This window comes from Amblyomma mixtum, chromosome 10 (assembly GCF_055824585.1).
Source record: "Amblyomma mixtum isolate Tamu chromosome 10, ASM5582458v1, whole genome shotgun sequence".
Taxonomy (NCBI): Eukaryota; Metazoa; Arthropoda; class Arachnida; order Ixodida; family Ixodidae; genus Amblyomma; species Amblyomma mixtum.
Window position 1 is genome coordinate 121,333,442 of NC_143021.1, and position 21,971 is coordinate 121,355,412.

A 21,971-nucleotide genomic window follows, 5' to 3' on the forward strand; every position below is an offset into this window, starting at 1 on the left:
TGTCCATCCTCATCTATCTTAAGGCGGAGGACCTCCCACAGTCAGTCAAATACTTCGGATCCATAATGGGCGTCTTCTCCTTTAGGCTCAAGGTGGAGGCCTGCACAAACTGCAGGCAGACTGGATACCGACGAGACGTGTGCCCGTTCCCGGAAAGACACAGATGTCCAGTATGCGGAGAACTACACCGTGTCGATCAACAGTGTTCCCCTATCTGCATCGTGTGTGGAGGCGGACACCTCACCGGAGACCGGCTATGCCGTAAAAGATTCCAGCGTGTCACTACATTACACGACAGACCACCCCGATCGAAGACGCGCCCCTCAAGTGAAAACATCAAAATAGCCATCAGTGCATTCCCGCAACTAGACTCCACCGGCACATCTCAACAGGCAAGCAACATTTTACAAAGGTCCGCATCGGATCCACTTTCAGGAGAACAGCGTTCATCGGCAAAGGTGAGCTCGGCAGACCGCGCTTCCCACCCCGCACGGGGCCGCTCCATTTCTAGACAACGCAATCAGTATGAGGCTGCCATCGACAAGCTCACCCAGAAAAATTAGGACCTCCTGCAACAGTTAGCTCTGGTGCTTGAGCGCTTAAAAACCCTTACTCAGACTCCATCTTCCCTCTCCCAACTACCTCCCACTATTCAGGAGGACACAAACAGCCAATCTGAGGCCAGCACGACAGAAGCCCCATCCCTGTCCCCCAAAGAGAAACGGGCTTTAGCCTCGAAAGACTCGCAATCCGAACTGCAACATCACGAGCAAATCAATGCACTAGAGCAGTAAACTGGGGCTTTTCTCAAATAGCTGAGCGTTTCTCTAAGATTGAAACCGCATTGAAGATGATAACGGCCAAATTTACCGCCTTTGGAACCGGTTCAACCAATCCCTCCCCTACCTCCACCTTCCCCGTCATAATTCTCTACTCGAACCAAATCTCCTCTCCTACACCACTTTGCATATGGCGGTGGAACTGTAGAGGACTGCAAGGAAAAAATGAATATCTATTCCTTCACATACAACAAACCAACACCACACCCGATGCCGTCGCCGTGCAGGAGCTACTCAAAGTATGCAAATTAAGAGGTTACCATGCCATCCAATGTAACCAAATCTCACCCACCCTAGGCAGCCATGTATGTTTCGCGCAACATAGCCTACATCGCCCATGATCTTTCCGACTTCTACCCTGACTGCCTACTCCTCGAGCTTCTCCCGCTCCGCACTGGCTTACCAACCTATTTCGTCTTGAATATCTACTTCCATCCTATATAGAAGAACTTATTATTGTCTTCTTAGCAATAGACAAAGAGATTACACGCAACGCACCCATTGTCATAACAGGGGATTTTAATGCGGCGCTCGAGGGCTGGGGCTACAGGGCCTCGACTCGCAAGGGCAAACGACTCTGAATATATCAGCCGAAACCGGCTCATCCTCGTCACCGACACCGCACGAGCAAAGCGTATAGGAAACAGCGTAATTGTAATGCCATGGAAGGTTATGCACAAAAAAGACAACACGAAGACAGAAGACACGACAGGACGTGAAGGAAAGAGCGCAAGCAGGAACACCAGCCCTGACTTTACTCTAACGAAGAACGTTCGACAGGCTGATTGGAGACATACGGGCTCAAACCTAGGGAGCAATCACTACATACTAGATATCATCCTTCCGAGCCACAATCTACGCCTGCAATTTCGAGTGTAACCACTTACCGACTGGGAGAAATTTCTAAAAATCCGGAAGCAGAATTTGACACGAGACATCCTCAGGTAAAAGGCGTGGACGTCATAAATTAAACGGGACATGACCCTTAGCGAAAAGCATGCCCTAGCACAACATATAAGTGACCCAGTCGATAGCAGTCGTATCAAACTCTGGAAAAGCGCTGGCTCAAGCGGAAGCATAATGGTGCGCTGAAACGTAAAATGGCGCTTACGCTACAACTCATAACCGAGCATGCTTCCAACCTGACCTCGCAGCAGTGGAATCAGCTCTTTAACCGCGTTGACGGCAACCTCCACATGAAAAATACCTGGTCATTATTACGCCTTATGCTGGACCTCAGCTCCTCGCGCGCAGAGAGCAGCAAAAAAATGACTAAACTCTTACGCACTGTCCAGCGGCACGGCGCGGATCTCGAATCGACCCACATGGCCACCTATACTTCCCTAATTTAAAGCAAGAGTCCCCAGCATCATATACAGGAACTCCAAATCCAGCCTTGGATGCCTTCATAACGGAGGCAGAGGTATGGGCTGCACTACAGCAGCTACGCACCGCCTCTGCCTCGGGCCTGAACGGCATTACCAATAAGGCACTTCGTAATTTGGATCCAGGATCAATAGCATCCTTCGCCAAATTTGTCAACGATCAGTGGGAGAGCGGCGCCCTAGCCCAAGCATGAAAGTCGGCCAAAGTTACGTTCATACCTGAGCCAAATAAACCCCTTGGCATAAAAAGAACGCGCCCCATCTCCCTGACATCGTGTGCGGGAAAGCTTGTGGAGAATGTGGTGCTGAATCGCCTCAACCATTACGTGGAAAAAGAATAATTGTTTCTTTCCACCATGGTCGGCTTTCGAGCAGGGCTCTCGACTCAGGACGTCATGCTACAGCTAAAGGAGGAAGCACTTAACCCTGATTTTCCTCTTCTTACCAGAGCGATCCTGGCTCTGGACCTTACCAAAGCTTTTGATAATGTCTACCACACCACTATCCTTCAGTCACTGAGCACACTAAACGTGGGCTCCCGTACGCATCAGTATATAGCTACTTTTTTGCGTGAAAGGAGCTCCTGACTACAGCTGGGCACGGCCCAAACCCCAACTTTCAAGCTGGGAAGTAGAAGAACACCCCAGGGAGAAGTCTTGTTCCCTTTTCTATTGAATTACCGTGTATTACCCTGATTCCACTAGCATGCAGATTGGCAGCAATCTCTACGCTGCAACACTCCCTTTACGCCGACGACAACACAATCTGGACTAACGCAGAGAGTGAAGCTAATATAGAATCCTATCTACAGCAAGCAACCGACGTTTTGTCCTCACACGCCCAAAGTATAGGCCTCAGCTGTTCGGCATCCAATAGTAATAAATCTTAAAGAACATCACCCTCTTGCAATTCACATCACACTGGATGGAGCCCCCATCCAAACAGCCGAAAACATTAAGGTCTTAGGCCTCTACATTTCCCACACTGGCACTAACGCCAATGCCATAAAAGCTATTCGCAAATCTGCGCAGGACATCGCCAACCTAATCAAACTCATCTCCAACCGCCGCAGGGGCATGGGAGAGGCGGACACGCGCCGCCTCATTCACGTCTTCTGCGTATGCAGAATTACCTATTCCCTTCCCTGCCTCTACCTGTCCCCCTCAGATACCTAGCAGGTGAACAGTCTAATTAGAACGGCCTACAAAATGGCCCTTCTCATACCCAAAACCACAGCCACCGCCAAACTTCTTCAGCTCGGGGTTCATAACATCCTCACAAGAGCTAGTAGAAGCATACTTCATGGGCCAATACCACCGACTCTCTCGGACGGTAAGCGGGCAGCAACTCACGTGAAAGAAAGGCAGGACGACGCGCTAACGAGCGCGTCGTCCTGTCTTTTTTTGTCGTGATTGTTTTTGCGTTGCTCTAACTTTTTCAGAATCGCTGGTGGTTTCGTTTCAGAATTACAGCATATAAACAGCTAACTGGATGCTTTTCTGAACCTGGGTGGGTACCCCTCGTATACTGCGAGATACCTACATATCACGTACAATGAGATGGAAGGAAGTGACGCACTCGAAGAACAGTACTCTCCGCGCTTTCGTTTTTTTTATGTATCCTCTTATCTGTTCATTCCCGATCACGAACGTACATTTATTTGTGTTTGCTTGGGACAAGACAGGAGCTGTCATTCAGCAGTCCTGGCGTCGGATTCTCTCTGGCGCTGCCAACCCGTGATGCCGCAATTTGGGAGTAAGGACCTCTACACGCCCCGCTCAAGCCGCCTCCAGCTGACTGCCGTCCCACGTCTGCCCGGGACCTGGGCGCGAGTCGCGTGGCAACCCCGACGGGGCGGTCGCAGCGAGAGGCCCGCCCCGTGGGGTGGGGCCACAACCCCGCCTCGCGAACACAGCTCGGCGTGCGCAGTCCCTCGGCCGGTCGACGGCGGTGTGGGATCCCCGAGCGATCGTCGCCGACACTAGCGGGCACGGATAGCAGGCATCGGCGCTCGCTGACATGGTGAGCCGATCTGGGCGTGTTTTGTCTCTTCCGTTTTTATCCCAGCGGTAGTGGGAGCGCGAGCAACGTGCAGCGTTGCATTTTTATCCTCACGCTGCCACGCAACATGTGCCATGCGCACAGCTCCTACGGCGCGATCACTGAAGGCGCGAATGAGAAATTATGAGCCCGCTTATTGACCTTGCGCAGGGTCTACCGCTTTTGGCGGCTTGGCTGCAGTATTGTCGCAGAGCTTTGAAATGCAGGCTTTTGCAGGCTTAGAGCCAGCGGCACGCGGCTTCATTAGTTTGTTCCTGATAAGAGATGTGACCAGATTGAGCTGAAAAGTTGTAGACGCGGGCATCGGTTTTACATTGTTCATTGTTACCGCAGGAAATTACTGCGCCATCTCTCAGAATTTGTTCGTCAGCTTTAAACTTAGCGCTGCCGAAAGCGGTAGTCATTCTCTTCTTCAACTACCGCCGAGCTTGTTTATTGCTATCGCCGCCGCCTAGTTGTTCAGTTCTTTGAGGGTGCAAGTCCACGCCAAAAGAATGTTCATTTCAGCGACAGCTCAGTCTGCTGGGCTTTTGTGGCCGGCGTTGTCACCACACCGTAAAAATATTGCCTTTGCCCGCCGGCAATGGCGGTTTTGGGCGAAGTCTCGCGCAAATACTCAAACATTTAACTAAAGTTTGTAGAAGTTACCGCGGGTTAAGCCATGCCATTCATGGCCGATGTTGATGTTCGCACAACGTGCACCGCCCTGAGTGCCGCCAATACTACGGCCCACTGCCGGCGGCTGTGAAACGTCATGGCTATAGTGGCGAGGGGAAAAAAAACAAAACGAGATCAGTCACTGCTCTTGGATGCAGGTGTCACTCTCTGAATTTCAGTTTTCTACTTTCATTCTGTTTATTCGCATCTAGATGTGTTCAGGTAGCCAGAGTACAGAAAAAATTCAAAGAAATTATTCTTAGCTGTGTCTCTTCTCCCTACAGCAATGACATTGTATGTAGCACAAAATTCAATTCAATGTCATGTACGTATGTATTTTATGCAATGTAAAATAAAATAGAGCAAATAAAACCAAACCAAACCAGAAATATAATGATGTGTGCATAGCAAACGTCAAGTACTACGTGGGACACAGCGCTAGAAATGGCATTCATGGTACCTAACAATGCCGTTGATTGCATTCATCTACAGCATAATCAGGTTTTACCAATTGTAAAACACGAGAAAAAAGTTAAGCATTCATTGGCGAGTACGGAAAGATTATGAGAGGAAACCAAAATGTATACAAAAGCAATCTGGAAGCGCCTTCAGAGGGAAATACGTCAGTTCTTATTGTCTTCGTGCTCGATATAGCTTCTTTGTTGCTCTTAGTCGACAAACAAAATAGTTTTGTGTTAAATTATGATCCATCACTATAGCCACCGGCTGAGGATCCTTATATTTCTTTATATGCATGACGTTGTGCATTGAGAAATAAAAGTTGAAACTGAATTGAAGTTTCTGTACAGTTTAAAAAAAGAAATCCTCAAATTTTTACCCTTATCTCGAGACCAAAATCCAGTGATCGTTGTACCGAACAAGAGAACCATAGCGCAGAAATAAAGGCGACACAAGACGATAGACAGGAGATGGACAAACGCTAACTCTCGAAGTGCATTTCATTTCGGGATCAGGAGCATGCATGAACACATCCGTCATGTGTGCAAAAGAAAAGAAGGAAGAACAGAACGGGATTGAAACAGCTGTCACCAGCCTACTACACCAGAAACTCGAGTTCTTTTATAGAGTACAGAGAGGCCATTACGCCCGAAGACCCAGTTCGCGAAATCTCAGACGCTTCCACGACTTTTCTTGTTACTTGGTCACTGTGATAATAAAGAAATACTGCTTTCATAAAGTGGGTGGCAAGATGGGTCACTGCCATCCGGCTGCATGGTACCAAGATGCTGTGCGATCTGATTTCGATCCCAACATTAGCAGAAAATTCACACTGCTTGAGAGATAAGGATTCTGAGCAGTAGCAAAGATACTAAGGGACGGGAGGTTGTGAAAGCTTTCCACTTAAGAAAGAGAGGAAGATACTTTGGTAAAGCTGATATCTGGGCGAGTTGGTATGCATTCATATTGGTGAAAAGCGCAAAAAGGCGGGACAACGACAAGACAAGCGCTGACTATCAACTCGGTTTATTTAAGGACGGAAGGGTATATATACGAAAACATAACACAAAGAAGTAAGAAGATAGTGTGAAAAGGGCCGTGAAAATCAAAAGCTATGTCGCATGTGAAGTGATGTATGCTAATTCCTTGTTGCTAAGTGTCACGGAAGGATTGCTGATGCATTCGTCACCTTGCCTGTGGATGTGATGCGCTTCCATTATTTCGCGCGTGAGCTTATCTTTATGGCGGAACAGAACTTCGGTTTTCTTGTACTCAGCGCTTGTCTTGTCGTTGTCCCGCCTTTTTGCGCTGTTCACTAGTATGAGGAGACTTTGTTAGGGATGCCTCTGTAACCCTTTTTACGAGCGAGATTTCGTGTCTTGAATGGTTTTGTTGACTGTGTGTGATCTCGCTTTCGCGCTTGCCTTGGTTTTGCTGGCTTCTCAGCAGCAAGATCGCGCTCTTCCTGCTTCATCCGGACAAAATTTTTGTTCACTACCCGGGGAGTATACTCAGAAGACTTTTCATCCTTTCGTGGGTAGCAGTGACACGCAATACAATCTGCGGACGAGACAGGCGTTCAGACTTTCAAGGACTAAAAGTGGCAAACAGATGAACCCAGGGAGGAAAAACCTGATTTTCAGTCTGTGCTTCAGTTTATTCCCGCTCTCGAGCGCGCTTTAAACCACCAGCTTTGGTGGCATGTTTACTGCGTATGAAAATATGCATGTATTTTTTGGATTCGCAAGAAGCGAAAAGAATGAGACGAGGTTCTTCAAGAACAGCAAGAGTACCGTCGCTATCTATGACCTAGCGAACAGATTCCTCTTCATTAAGAATTTTTTTTTAACACCGTAGCTAAAGGCTCTCAGAATAAGTTTCCACAGGTATATGTATACCGTTTAGAAGAACTTCAATTTGGGCTAGAAAGTCCATAGTACCCGAGAAAGGAATAGCGCCTACAAAGGTATCGGAAGAACGAAGCAGCGGAAGTACTAACTTCATCTAACTTTACTCGCTGAGAAGGGCGCAAATATAAGGAAAACCAAGGCATGCGCAGAAGCGAGACCACACACAGTCAACCAAACCGTTAAAGTTAAGAAATCTCGCTCTTAAAAAGGGTTACAGGGGTATCACTAACACAATATCTTCCTCTCTTTCTTATGTGGAAACTTTCCAAAATCTCCCGTCCCTTAGTTTCTGCGTTCCTGCTCAGAATCCTTATCTCATGAAACTCCCTGCATTTTTCCCATGGTGAATGCTGTGCACTCTTGGCATTCTACACAATGTTGCCAAAGACGCGCGTCTGCGTATTCTGTTAGCGATCGCACGTGTTCAGCTGCACGGTGGCTACGTGCGCAGACTTCGTGCCAGTGCGTGAACGGCTGTCGCGAGGATCTACCGCCGCCTTTATGCGAAAAATAAAAAAAATAACCGCTGCGATGGCACAGTCAGGCTTCCCAAGACTGGGGATGCATGACTGACGACGTCCATACAGGATCTAGTTGCCAGCGGCTTTTCTCAAAAAGAGTCACCTGTGTAACGCATTTATCCTCAGCTAGTTCCGGAGCTTTTATATGAATGCTCAACAAACACGCGGCTCCCCAATCTGACAAAATGACTCCCACTCACCGACCATTTTACGTGCTCTGCCTCTGAGGAATAATTTTCGTCGTCCCGCTGATTTCTGGACCGGCTGGAGCAAACATGGACCGCGCAGCGTCCATTTACCACGCAGCTTCGTGCTGCGATTGCCCCCGTGCGGAGACTACTAGCCGAAACGTGATCTTTGTTGCGCGCGGGTTTCAAGCGGCACTACGAATGCGACTAGCGAAGAAAGTGGGCGCTGCTACTTGCAGCGCAATCATGACGTCCGGCTTTCTTTATGAATGAATTAAAGCTGAGAGTTTTTCCTTTGAAACGAGGTGGCAGCGGTTGCCACCAGGCTGGATATTTTCCCCCTAGTTTTACTTATCAATTATTTCAGCCTTAAAACGTACCATCTTCTAAGTCAGCCTTGTTTAAAAAAGACAGTGAGGTTTAGGTTACTGCCTTGTCTAAATTGTGACACGACTTGAATTATGCTGCCCTAATGCATGACTTAGCCATTCTTCTCAAGTTTCGAGTGTCCTGAGGAGAAGTGCAGCAGTGGTTTGAGCGACCTTGGGCAGTACTCCCAGCGAAAATAGTGTTCCAGAAATCTAAGGCGCAGGTCGAGAAACTGTAGCACATTGCCCTTGGGGACCTCGAAAGTAAAGTTGAGACCAAACGCTGGTTTTTTAAATCTAGTCAAGGCAAGTGTCGAATCATAGATCTCCCGGCTACCTACGCTGGCTGTCCACAGTATGTCACTTACTGGGCGTGTGACAAGATGGCAAAATTGGTGAAAAATATCCGTGGACAATGCGAGCATTCCCTAGAGGATAGGCAACGGAGGAAGTTTGCGGTCGTACCTTATATGCATCGCACAGCTCATGGGCTTAAAAAGGTGGCTGCCCGTTACAACCTTGACGTTTTGTTTTCTGCTCCGAAAAACCTCAGGCGAGTTTGTCGTGCGGTAGAACAAAAGGCCGCCGAAAAACCGAAAAATCATAACCATTATAACCTTGATTACTTCCTTGTAGCCTTCTTTCCATATTTATCATTTGAATCATAGACAACTGCTGCCGTCTGGTGTTGAAAACGGCAATACACGCAACTGCCGACCGTAACTCGTCCTTCGCAGTGGTAGCAACGTAACATCGGGACGGAGGAGTGGAACTCGTCATTGGCGATATTGACACAATCTCCCATGACGAATATAGCTCGGGATTGGCGGTTAACGGTTTAACGCGAATACATTCACACTACCTTCGTTATCGCCGAGCCCTACGGCCTTGTGAGTACTGATTATAACTGCATCGACATGTGGATCAATACTGAACTTTTTACCAATTAGGCTCAATTGTTTTTATGCTTTATGACCTCGTGCATACCGGAAGCTTGGAAGTACGCTAACATTATCTCAATTCATTAGAAAGGCGTCGTCAAGGACTTGCAGAATCGCAGATCGATCAGTTTACTGTCCGTTGCCAAGAAGTTACTTGCGTACTAAGGCTAATAGCACCAGGACAACCTTATACGTCGATCAATAAAATGATCAGAAGGCTTTAGTAGCGGGTACTGGAGAAAAGAACATATTGAAACTATCAACCAGGTGATAGAAAAATTCGCACAATATGACGAACCCCGTATAAAGACTCCAATGATTTAGAGAAAGGATCTGACAAAGTCGAAACCACAGCGGAATAAGGGTGTAAAAGAGCCTAAAGTAATAATACTGCAAAGATCTATAGAACGGCTGCACAGTTGCCATTGTTCTTCATAAAGTGAGCAATAAAATTCAAATAACGCAGGGCGTAAGAGAGGGGGACACGATCTTACGAATGTTATTCACCTCCTGTTTACAGGAGTCCATGGTAGAGAGAGGGTGCGGTAGATGGTCCTTGGCGATCACAAAATGAACAAGGGAGGGGAAAACCTCAGGTTGCTAGAGCCAACGTTTCGACAAGGAGACTTGTCTTCGTCTGGGCCTGTTTACAGGAGGTATTCAGAGGCCTGAATTGGGAACAGTTGGGGATAAGAATTAATTGAGAATGCCTCAGTAATCTGCGATTTGCGGGTGACATCGGCTCGCTAGGTTACTCAGGGGATTGACTGGAAAGCATGATAAGCAACTTCGACAAGAGAGCAAAACTGGGGGGCTAAAAATTAATTTGCAGAAAACCGAAGTAATTTTCAATTCTCGAGGAATTGAAAAGCATAAAAGAACGTCTTGCTGTTCAAGTTGGTAACTGTTCATCTTCGGTTACAGGCGCGAAAAAAGACAGAACACAAGACAGAAAGACGGGACGAAGGCGCTTCGTCCCGTCTTTCTGTCTTGTGTTCTGTCTTTTTTCGCGCCTGTAACGAAAGATGAATTGAAAAGCAGTTCACAATTGCAAGGGAGGAGCTAGAAGTGATAAGGAAATACGTCTACTTAGGGCACATTCGATTCACGAGGTTGAAATCTGGTTTATGGTTTATGGGGGCCTAACGTACCAAAGCGACTCAGGCTATGAGGGACGCCTTAGTGAAGGGCTCCGGATAGTTTCCACCACCTGGGGTTCTTTAACGTGCACTGACATCGCACAGTACACAGGCGCCTAGAATATAGCCTCCATCGAAATTCGGCCGCGGCGGTCGGAATCGAACCCGCGTCTTTCGGGTCAGCAGCGGCGCGCCATAACCACTGAGCCACCGCGGTGGCTTAGAGTGAAGTAACTACAAAAATAAGAATGAGGTTTAGTGCATTTGGGAGCTAATCTGGACCATGAATGACAGTTTATCCAAATCCGTTATGAGAAATGTATACAACAGCTTTATCTTACCGGTACTTACCTATGAGGCAGAGACGTGCAGGATAGCGAAAAAGGTTCTGCTCAATTTAAGTAATACGCAGTGAGCGATTGAATGGATAATGATATGTGTAACGTAATGAGACAGGAAAATCACAGAGTGGGTGAGGGAACAAACTCGGGTTAATGACGTCCTATTCGAAATCATGAGGAAGAAATGGGCTCGGGCAGGGCATGTAATGTCCGATGGTCGTTAAGGGTTACGGACTGGATACCAACAAAAGACAAGCACAGCAGAGGGCGGCAGAAAGTGAGATGGACGGCCGACATTGAGAGGTTGCGGGTATAGGTTGGCCGCAAGGGAAAGGGGAGAGGGTCAGAGAGATATGTGCTACGTCTTTGTCCTGTAGTGGGCAGTGAGGCTGATGACGATGATGGTGACGCATGTGAAAAGTAATTTCGGGCATAATTAACTTTTTAGCTGCGCGTTTTAGCACTCTTAAATGGCTTGGGATAGTAACTATTGTTACAGAATCTCTTACCGGCAGAAAGTGAGGTGTGCGGATGAGGTTAAGAAGTTTGTGGGGATTTGGGAGTTTGGTGTACCTCTGGTGTACCTCAAGGCAACGTACTGCTTGGTCTCCATGACTGCAGTATGTGTACATAAATAAATAAATTTGATGGCTACAGCTGGCGAAGGACAGGGTTAATTGGAGAGACATGGGAGAGGCCTTTGCCCTGCAGTGGGCGTAGTCCGGCTGATGATGATGATCTCCATATTTGGCCTAGTGTTCAATGCTCGATTGTCTGATGGTTTAGTTTCCTCCACACCTGCTGGTTAGTTTCATTGTCGTTTTCGTCCACTCTGAGTCGACTCTTTTTGTGAAGAAGCCTCGTGATCGCGTTTCATCCATTTTCTTCGTCACTGTTTCATAAAGATTGCACTCTGTGCTTTTGTCAATAAGGCCCTCTACTCTATGTTCCATGTCGAGCCTGATTTTTGGCATGGCTCTGAGCACCTAATGCTCACCTCCCAACTTCTTCCTCGTTTTTTGATTGCCGGTATTGGAGTTCTGTCTTCGGCACAATACTTTATAGCGTGCCATTGTGGTCCAGCCGCAGAAGACGACGACAGCGGGCCCTGCCACATATATTTGGAAGGACACGCTCAATCGGAGCGAGAGGGACAGCGCGCCACCGGCATTCAGTCGAGCAGCCACGAAATCCAGTCTGCGCGTGCTTGGCAGGCGTGCTGGGGCGGTCGTCGTCTCCTGCGGCCGGACCACGATAGCAGGCTATAGGACCCCCCCAGCAGTTAATTGCCAGCAGTTAACTCCGATACCATTGATACTTTCTAGAGACATCATCATCCTCATCATCATCATCAGCCTGACTACACCCACTGCAGGGCAAAGGCCTCTCCCATGTCTCTCCAATTAACCCTGTCCTTTCTCAGTTGCCGCCACTGTATTCCCGCAAACTTCTTAATCTCATCCGCCCACCTAACTTTCTGCCGCCGCCTGCTACGTTTGCTTTCTCTTGGAATCCACTCCGTTACCCTTAAGGACCAGCGGTTATCTTGCCTTCGCATTACATTCCCTGCCCAAGCCCACTTCGTCAACTTGATTTAAACTAGGACATCATTAAGCCGCGTTTGTTCCCTCACCCACTCCGCCCTCTTCCGATCTCTTAACGTTAAACCTATCATTTTCCTTTCCACAGCTCGCTGCGTTGTTCTTAACTTAAGCTGATCCCTCTTTGTTAGCCTCCACGTTTCTGCCGCATAGGTGAGTACCGGTAGGATACAGCTGTTGTATACTTTTCTCTTCAGGGATATTGGTAAGCTACCATTCATGATGTGAGAGAACCTGCCATATGCGCTCCACCCCATACTTTTTCTTTTTAGTTATTTCCCTCTCATGATCCGGATCTGCCGTCACTACCTGCCCTGAGTAGGCATATTCTCTTACTACTTCCAGCACCTCGCTACCAATTGCGAACTGCTGTTCCCTTGCTAGGCTGTTGAACATTACTTTGGTTTTCTGCATGTTAATTTTTAGCCCCACCGTTCTTCGGGAGACATCTCTGGTCTTCGTGCCTATTTTACCCGCTTAACATTTTATGCTTCACAATCTGGATACTGGGCAGCGGTCGGTTCGTGGTTTGCAAGTGTGGCGCCCACGTCTGAACATATTAGTATTCTCGTGCCCAGCAGAATCGATCGACTTGAATTGCGAGCGCGGGCACAGTTATCAAATCAAATCAAATCTTTATTTTCCTTGGAATAAGGATGGGGCAGTCGCAGAAAGCTGCTCCAAGTGGTAGCTTGACGAGGCGACAGCCCCTATATCTTGGCAGCAGTTGGCATCACAACATACATAGTTCACATACATTTGAAAACTATAATTAAAATGATAACTCATACTATGTAATTAAGCAGAAAAGAAACAACGAACAGTAGCATACATGAAAGGAAAAAGAAAAAAGGAAAAATGGAAATACAGAAAATACATGCAAAATATATAAAGACAGGAACTCACGCAGGCTTCTGCGTATTATGAACACAGGTAAATTTTAAACAGCAAGATGAAGCGGGAGGTTCTGTTACAAAAAATTCTTTCACAAGAAGAGGGTCTTCAAGCATTTTTTCGAAAGGTGGCAGACATCTAATCTAGAGTTACTAAACTTGTTTAGTAGCATTGGGAGATTATATCGTAATGACTGCAAGGCGTAATTATTTTTCGGCGTTGGAGTGTACCATTTGTTTGTCAATCGAGTTGCATACGTACTTGGGTTTAATACCATCACCGTTTAATACCATCAAATCTGATTCATATGTGCTAAAGAACACAACGAAACGTGTCCTTAGTCTCTACAAAATTTACGGGACACTAGATTTCTTTGACCCTTAGGCAAGGAGATCCGTCAACAAAATTCCGAACTAGTAGTTGCTGCTGCACGATCATTTCCTCTCTTTCAGCAGAGGATTATATCCCAACCTTGTTTTTCAGTTGTATGGACATGCAAAGGCAGGTTTGGACCAGAGAGCGACGCAGGCGCAGACTTTCCACATAGGGGAAGGAATTATACTAGAACTGAAGGCACAGTGCTCAACAATTCAGACATTACTCCCAGAATACGCGACACAGCGAACGCAATACACGCAATGAGGGCTCATAATTACAGTAAATGAAAATATGCCATAAATACCATCGATGAATAAAGCACTATACGAACGAAGGTATAAACGGCAAGGGGCAAATAATTGTTTAATGGGGAATAATTAGTGAAGAGGGCTCATTTGCATCCCGCGGGAACGGAACGCCAGAACTATTTAAGCGGTCAATACAGGAGGCACGTTTTTTTTTTGTTTTCATTATTGGCACTTTTCGCGAATTTCACTCTTCGTTGGAGCGGCGCCGCAAGGTAGTCCAAGAAAGATCGCTGGGCATGAAATGACTTCTTTTGCTACGTTCCTTGGGTGGCTCGCCGGCCGATTCTGACGTTTCTGGGAGAGGTTTGCTCCAGAAATCTGTCTTAAGAAAGCTGTTACATGGATATTTGCACAATAATGAGGTATAAGAATAGCTAAAACTCACTGCGTGAATTATCGGGCGGCAACAATGCATCAGAAAGCATGGCAGCAGGCTGTTTCCATGCCGTAGTGGAGGGCTTGCAGAATCGCAGCTGCACTGTTTCTGTCACCCATCCTGCCTGTATTTCTAAAAAGATGGTATTTCTGGTCTAGAAGAGCTTATGGAACTACGTGGGGCTGTTTGGTATAAAAACATTGCTCAGCGCGCGTGGCTAACGTACACATTTGAAGCACGAAGATTTTCGTTTTGAGTTTTTATACCGAGTGATTTTTTTTTACAGTTCGTGATTTTCATTTAACATCTGTGAAAGATACGTCGGTACGCTCAAAGCAGGTGTATTTTGCAGCGAGGGGAACATAATGTATGTAGTGGAACTCTATAATTAGACAGTTAACTAAATTATCAAGAGACTTTTTCTTTCGCATATCATGGGCAAGATTTTGTTGTAAAATTGAATTTCGTAAACAACGAAGGTGAGGAAAGATTTTATATTTCTATAGGCAAGGCGGTTCATAATATCTAACCTCGAAAATGCACATTTGGAAACCTTTGAGATGTCCCTCCTGCGTCGTATATTATTAAAACGCCGTCGCTGGCATTCTGAATCTAGAGAATACGAGGCCGTTTGTGTATTTTGTGACGTAGAGGCAGTTGACGTGATTTTTGCGACGATACTATGCACTGCAAAAAACTTTAAAAGCGGTCGTGCGGTACAACGCGATACTTCGCCTAAGAAGCTTAAAGTTTGCAGATTAGGAGAGATTCACCTCAGGTCGAATAAAACATATCTTTCGAACCATTCTCATGCGTATCGGTCAATCACACCTGATCTAAGAGGTCTGTAGTTGATTTTCTAGGGCTGGATCTGGACATCCATGCGCAATTTTCAGATTTGTCGCTGGGCTTCCATTACGCCGCAATTATAAAAGGCAACAGGCCTTCATTTTTTTTCTCTCGTGGGGCACGTTAGCTTCTATAAATTAGGCGCAATGGTGGCTGCAATAAATTTGAAAGTTTGAGCTTGCGCGTGTTCTTTTCCCGTCCTTTTCAGTCTCTGCCGCTCCATTCTTCGCATTGATCAATGTTGGGGCAACTGGTATTCTTGGTCTTCAATAATGGTGTCACCAGAATACCTTGTTTTTCCGAGATATTATTGCACCTTGTCAGTCTCTGCCGCTCCATTCTTCGCATTGATCAATGTTGGGGCAACTGGTATTCTTGGTCTTCAATAATGGTGTCACCAGAATACCTTGTTTTTCCGAGATATTATTGCACCTTGTCAGTCTCTGCCGCTCCATTCTTCGCATTGACCAATGTTGGGGCAACGGGTATTCTTGGTCTTCAATAATGGTGTCACCAGAATACCTTGTTTTTCCGAGATATTATTGCACCTTGTCAGTCTCTACCGCGCCATTCTTCGCATTGATCAATGTTGGGGAAACTGGTATTCTTGGTCTTCAATAATGGGGTCACCAGAATACCTGGTTTTTCTGAGATATTATTGCACCTTGTCAGTCTCTGCCGCGCCATTCTTCGCATTGATTAATGTTGGGGCAACTGGTAGTCTTGGTCTTCAATAATGGTGTCACCAGAATACCTTGTTTTCCCGAGATATTACTGCACGCCGATGATATTTTCTTAAAGGGCCTCACAAATTAATTCAAAAAGTAGTTAAAGCCTGCTTTGAACCTGTGTCTATGGTTACAAATAAATCACTTAAGAATAAGCATTAAAACTTAATACGCAATTTTTCAGCGAAGCAATAAAGAAGCTCCGTATGTAATGAACACAACGTTTCAAAACGCCTTTATCAGCCAAGTTACTAAACAAAAATTTCTTAGAATTTTGTACATCATGGATTTTCATCGACATGGCATGTCAAAACCCCCGCAGTGTTTTCTCCCTATTGCTAGCATGTGTAAAATACAGCACTTGCTGCGTGGCTAACAACGAATTTATATTACTCTTTACTCCAGGCTATGTCGTCTCGCCACCGTAGTATATGGGGGGACAACGACAAACTCAAATTACAACAGACTATCGGTTCTGCAGAATAGAATGTTACGCATCTGGGAAAACTATTTAACGATATCAGAAACTTGCGAACCCAGCCCCATTGCTTGAAGCATGACATTATCCGGGCCGACTAGGTGCATTATATTAAGTATTTACTCTTTGTTTACAAATATAAACTGCAGCAAAGCTTTATATGTCAATATGCAATCGAATGTCCTACACTCAGAAAGCCATTTATAAGTACCATCTGTGAACGACAAATTTTACTATTTCAAAAGCTCACTTACTGAATTATCAGATATAAAAAATTTCGAGGGACCCTTAGGTGAAGTGCGATGAGGCCAAATCCTTCCCCGCAACTCTCCCCAGCGTTCTTCCGCTATGAGAACTGCATATGGGTTGGCAGGAAGTCGGCGTAGTGTCGTGGTTAGCACGCCCGGATGGGTGACGCCATGTTTTGTAAACGCCACAAATCACAAGCGTTTTATGTGACGGACTGAGTCATGGTCGTGAGTATGAGCTATTAAATTCTCTCCCCTCAAAAGTTCATTCCTGACAAACCTTTTACTATTTTCAAGAAACAGCTGAAAAGAGCTTCACAAAAGCTTTACAAAAAGCTGAAAAGAGCTCAATATGTAATTCCTGTTTCAGTGCCCAACAAATGCGTCAGTTGCATAGCGTTTTGATTTGCATTACATCTTTTTTAATGAACAGTTTTGTGCACGAAAAGACATTTGCACAATTTCAATAATTCTACACTCTTAAAAAAAGTTTGTAAAGAAAGGCAGTAAGGGCCGCAGTTGCTAACTCTGGCTTAGTTTTACTACTTTTTATCAGCTATTTACTACCTTCTTCAAGGTATAGTTAGTAAAAGTAGCCCTTGCTACCTTTTTACTACTATGGTCGCTAGTACCTGCCTAGTTAGTAACCGTTCCTTTAACCATAAAAATAAAGTAAAAGAATATAAACTGACAAAGATTGTCGTGCTAATAAATTGGTTTTGGAATTAAACATTTGTGCAGGGGCATATAGCTTGGTAGACTAAGCTCTTTCTACAATCTCAACTTCATAATTAACGCTGGTATCTTAGCTCAACCGGCAAAAGCCACTAGCCCGCGAATGATAGTCTGATTTACGGATTATATAAGACTGGTAAAGACATCCCTACATTCGCACGCGAAGTGCGCGATTATGAGTCTTTCGATTTGTGCTTTCCTTGCATTCTGGACCTTTGTCTGCACACGTTAAGGTGGTTGATTCAATCCCCTCGCATAATTTGTACATGTAATGGGCGATAAGCTTAAATCTAAGTGTGTGATTTACGGCCAGCACTCTGTGATAGCGCTGTCTGGATTCCGGAATTAGTCAAATTGACTGTGAAGGTTTTTATTTTTCGAGTAGGCACAAATTTGACAAGCCACGCCAGCACACCGTACAAAGAATCTAGCAACATATGCGAGTTTCTATTCATTTTCTTAGTAAACACTACTAGCTTCCCGTTACTAACTGCAGGTAGTAGCCGTTGCTAACTCAATGGGTTAGTAAGTGTTACTAACCTTCCCGTTACTAACTGCAGTTACTAACCGGGTAGTAACATATGTGACAACTAGTTACTATCCCAAAAGTTAGTAAGTACTAATACCTTTTTTCTAAGAGTGTTTTGAAGCAAAACTTGTTTCCTGGAGTTGTGGATCCCTAACATAATGGCAGCAATGTATTTCAGAGGAAAATAAGGTAGAATAAAAATTATGTTCAGATATTTCCTGCTATTATGCTTCGATGGTGGTAGGCGACCCCTACTATTTGGGACAGCTTAGTGGCAACAGTGGCTATATCTGCATTCCAGGAGATGTTCTCTTGCAAAACACCTAGCGCCTTAAACTTAGCTACTGATTCGACTGGCATTGAGTTCATGATTAGATTATCCAATATAACCGTTTCATGTTTGCTACTCTGGATACAGTGTCTGTTTGACCGCGTTCATTTTAGGCAGTTTTTATCAGCCCATAGATCTAACTTCTCTAGCATTAGGTTTGCGGTCTGAACTGGCTCACTGCCTGTTTTGGCGGTTACAAATGTGCTAAGTAATATATGCAGAGATGCAATATTTAGTGCCGGAGCCTATATTTAAAATCTTATTTATGTTATAAAAAGGAGAAAAGGACCCGGAATGCTAACTTGCGGTACTGTTGACGACACAAAGCATAATGCAGCTCACTTCGGGCTCATTTACAAGCTTTGAGAAAGATGTTGCTCTTCTTGTATGCGAAAAACGATGTATGCTTTATCAGCGATTGCGATCAGTTGAAACGATCAGTAAGATTTTTCTTGCCTGTTTCTGAGGACATCAGAATGCCGAGCAGCGGATGTAAGCATGTTTTAGAATTTTCAGGTCTCGACTTCTTAATGCCTTTATGTAGACAATCAATATGTAGACAATTATGTAGACAATCTTGTAATATATGAATGCCGTATATGATTTGCCCTTTTTTATCCTTCTGAGACGCTCGGTGTTGACCAGCAGTTTACGCATGCGTTTTTGTTTTGCTGAAAGGATAGGGAGCGAAGAAAAGTTCATATATTTGCTTAAGAGGGAACACAAACTCCTTATAGGTAATGCAGAAAGTTGGGCGAGTTGGTAATACATGTTGAACTTAGCAAAGCTCATTTAAAAGACAGGGACAAGAAGAAGAAGCACACAGGACAAACGCTTCACATCAACTAGTTCTTTACTCGAGAAAAAACACATATAACAGATACATAGAGGGCGGAAACAAATTATAAACCAAGCAATGAATCGGCTTTATCACAAGTGTGTTAAGCGTGAACAGGCATCAAGGTAAGCAATTTCCTTGCGTGATAAGGTCAGGGAAGGAGTGCTGATACATTTTTGAGCTTTCGTTTTAATGCAATAAGCCTCTATAATTTCTCTGTCAAGCCTCTTTCTTCCTTTACCGCACGTGCGTGTGGCATTGAACTGCGGCTCATTTACTTTACATTTTTTGCATGACTTGCAGTGTTCTGCTAGGTGCCCATCCGTTGCTACAGCTTCACAGCCCGATGGTGTTTCATTAACCTATCGTTCAGGCACCTGCCTTATAGGTGTCTTCTCACATATAACCCTTATATGTCGTTTTTGTTCTAACTTGTTGTACGTTTGTGCTGTGTTATACAGAAGGCTTGAACTGGTGAGGGAGGGTAATTGAGATGCTTTGGTATATTCGCTAAGGTCTGAGTGCTGGAAACACTTCCTATCACTGGCCCGGTGAACAACCAAATCAATGAATCTGTCATCAGTTCCCTTTCACCACACCAGTTATTAAAAGTGTATCAGCGCAAGAAGTGCCAGTTTCGTTATTTACTATTTCGTTAATCTTCTTCCACATAGTGTCACTTCAGCGGAGGTAGTTCTTGCTAAAATTTGATATTAATAGCGATCTCATGCGGAATGTTTTATACTCAGCCCACATTCCTGGATTACGGGCTTAAAGAAAAGCCCGGTAAAGATGATTCTGCTTAGCAGTTTAGTTAGCAAAGTATCCTGTCATCCATGGTTTGGGCAATGTCTTTCTTTGCTCATACGTTTTCAATCGGAATCAATCCGAGTTCAACTTTTTGATTATAGCCGGAAACTTATATGACTTATTGGCGCCAGCAATATTAAAGATATTTCAGAAGTTGATTTCGCGTATGCGTTCCCTAAAGAGAGAGAGGGAAAGGCAGGGATAGTTAGATAGTGGATAGTTAGAAGACACGAAATATTTTTCCAAACTGTTCACATTTTAAGGTACCCTGATGTTTCGTCGAAATAAAAATAGCCACGTAGTCGCCAATCTTATTGCTCAGAGCTCTTCCAACTGTGCAGTGATTAGTGCGATCGGTTCTAGACATATCGAGTAGAGATGATTTCGCGGTAGCGCGTGTTGACATGGTGATGACATTGAAAAGTTGTTGTGGTGAACAATGAATAAGACGTCTTCGAACATCCGTAAAAACAGGGTAACATCAATGTTCAAATACCCATCACCAGTGAGGGTGTGACCCATCTTAACATCATGCAAAAGAACACGGACAAAGAAGATGAAGAAATCAGACAGGCTTCTGCTCGGGGATGGTATATAGCCGCGAACAGGCGACAATCTGCTTTTAAACATAAAATGTCGGCATTTTTATTGATAATACTGTAATCGTAGCTGCTTACATAGTGAAATAACAGTGTTGCTATACCGCTTCGTCAACTATTTTGGCGATTTAAGAAGTCGTCATAATAAATAAAACAAAAACCTCGAAGTCGTATAAAATCAAAGCGTAACTTACACGATGACAGTAGCGTAGAAATAATATTTGGTTTTAAGCCATAAACCACCCATTCAAATGAAATAACCTGAATAGAATTTTTTTATTGTAGTATCGATTTCAACAATATTGACAGGGTTTTCAGCGCTCAGACATGTAGGTTGAAACAAACATTACATCTGTACCAGCGACATAATACAAGTTATTTTTTTTATTTTGTCGACATCAGTTCCTTGAACATATTTAATAACCGGTGACATATCAGGGCAGTGCGCAAAAATGTGCCCGTTCTTTGCCCAGGCATATTTCTAGTTGTGTTGACGCTTGCGCGAAACTACCATTCCCGACAGCTTCTTAACTGTCGGACACAGGTGCTCGTTAGCGTACATACATGGGCAACTTTGTCGTCAGTCCGATTGTAGGGCTGCTGTGTGCTTGCATGTCTTCTCGAGCACTTTATCTCTCTTGTCACCTCCTGGGATCTGGGCGATGTTGTTGTTTCTATTTCTTCTTTTATCTAGACTTAATGACATACATCCATGTCATCAGACGATATGCCTTCACCGATTGCCTCTCCAATTTTGTGTAGCACAGCCAAAATTTGTACACTATGTTTCTTATTAGTTGAAGGAACTCGTGATACCAAAATCCACAAGTGCACTTTTTTATCGAAATCAACCATTTCTGACCCGCATGATCCAGACATCGCACGCGCAGCATTGTCGCAGACATGAATAATTTTCGCACTCTTCTAGGAGAAAAAGTTGTTTTGAACTTTAAGAAGGTTACCATGCAGGCCAGTCGATTCAGAACTACATCTAAGTGAAAAATTTCGCGACTATTCGTCATCAAACGGCGCACTGTGCCAACGATTATTGCATGTTTGTTGACTAACTGCGTAGTACGTATCACAGCAGACAACCCTTGTGAGTGATTCTGCAGCGGTAGTTGCGATTTCTGCGTTCGTGAAATGCTACCTGCGGGTTGTAAGTGGAAACGAGTCAGGGTATGAATCTGCCACTTGCCGGCGCATAATCTTGAAGAACACGCCTCAGCTCACTGAACATTTTTCTCGTGGAAAACCCTGCCTTGCGTGCCGGCTCTTGCTGTGCTGCGTGCATGATGACCCACGCTGTGAGCCAAGTAAGATGCAATCGTGCATGCACGCGGTGCTTCTCAGCACACCTAAAAGCATAGTCTTTTTTTTATTCGAGCTGTTTGCCATTAGGTATAATGAAAAAGGGAAAGAAAGTTATAAAAAGGAGTGCAAACAAGCCTCGCTTAAAG

At 44.9% G+C, this 21,971-nt stretch overlaps 1 protein-coding gene across 1 annotated transcript in view; it reads left to right on the top strand.

Moving 5' to 3' along the window:
- The first annotated feature begins 4,156 nt into the window (after positions 1–4,156).
- The window catches only part of nau (myogenic-determination protein nautilus), a 129,054-nt gene continuing 111,239 nt past the window's right edge, over positions 4,157–21,971 (top strand). Inside the window, exon 1 of the mRNA XM_089562648.1 lies at positions 4,157–4,246. Within this exon, the coding sequence (XP_089418774.1) occupies positions 4,244–4,246 (3 nt within the window). The 5' untranslated portion in view covers positions 4,157–4,243. The remainder of the gene's footprint in view (positions 4,247–21,971) is intronic.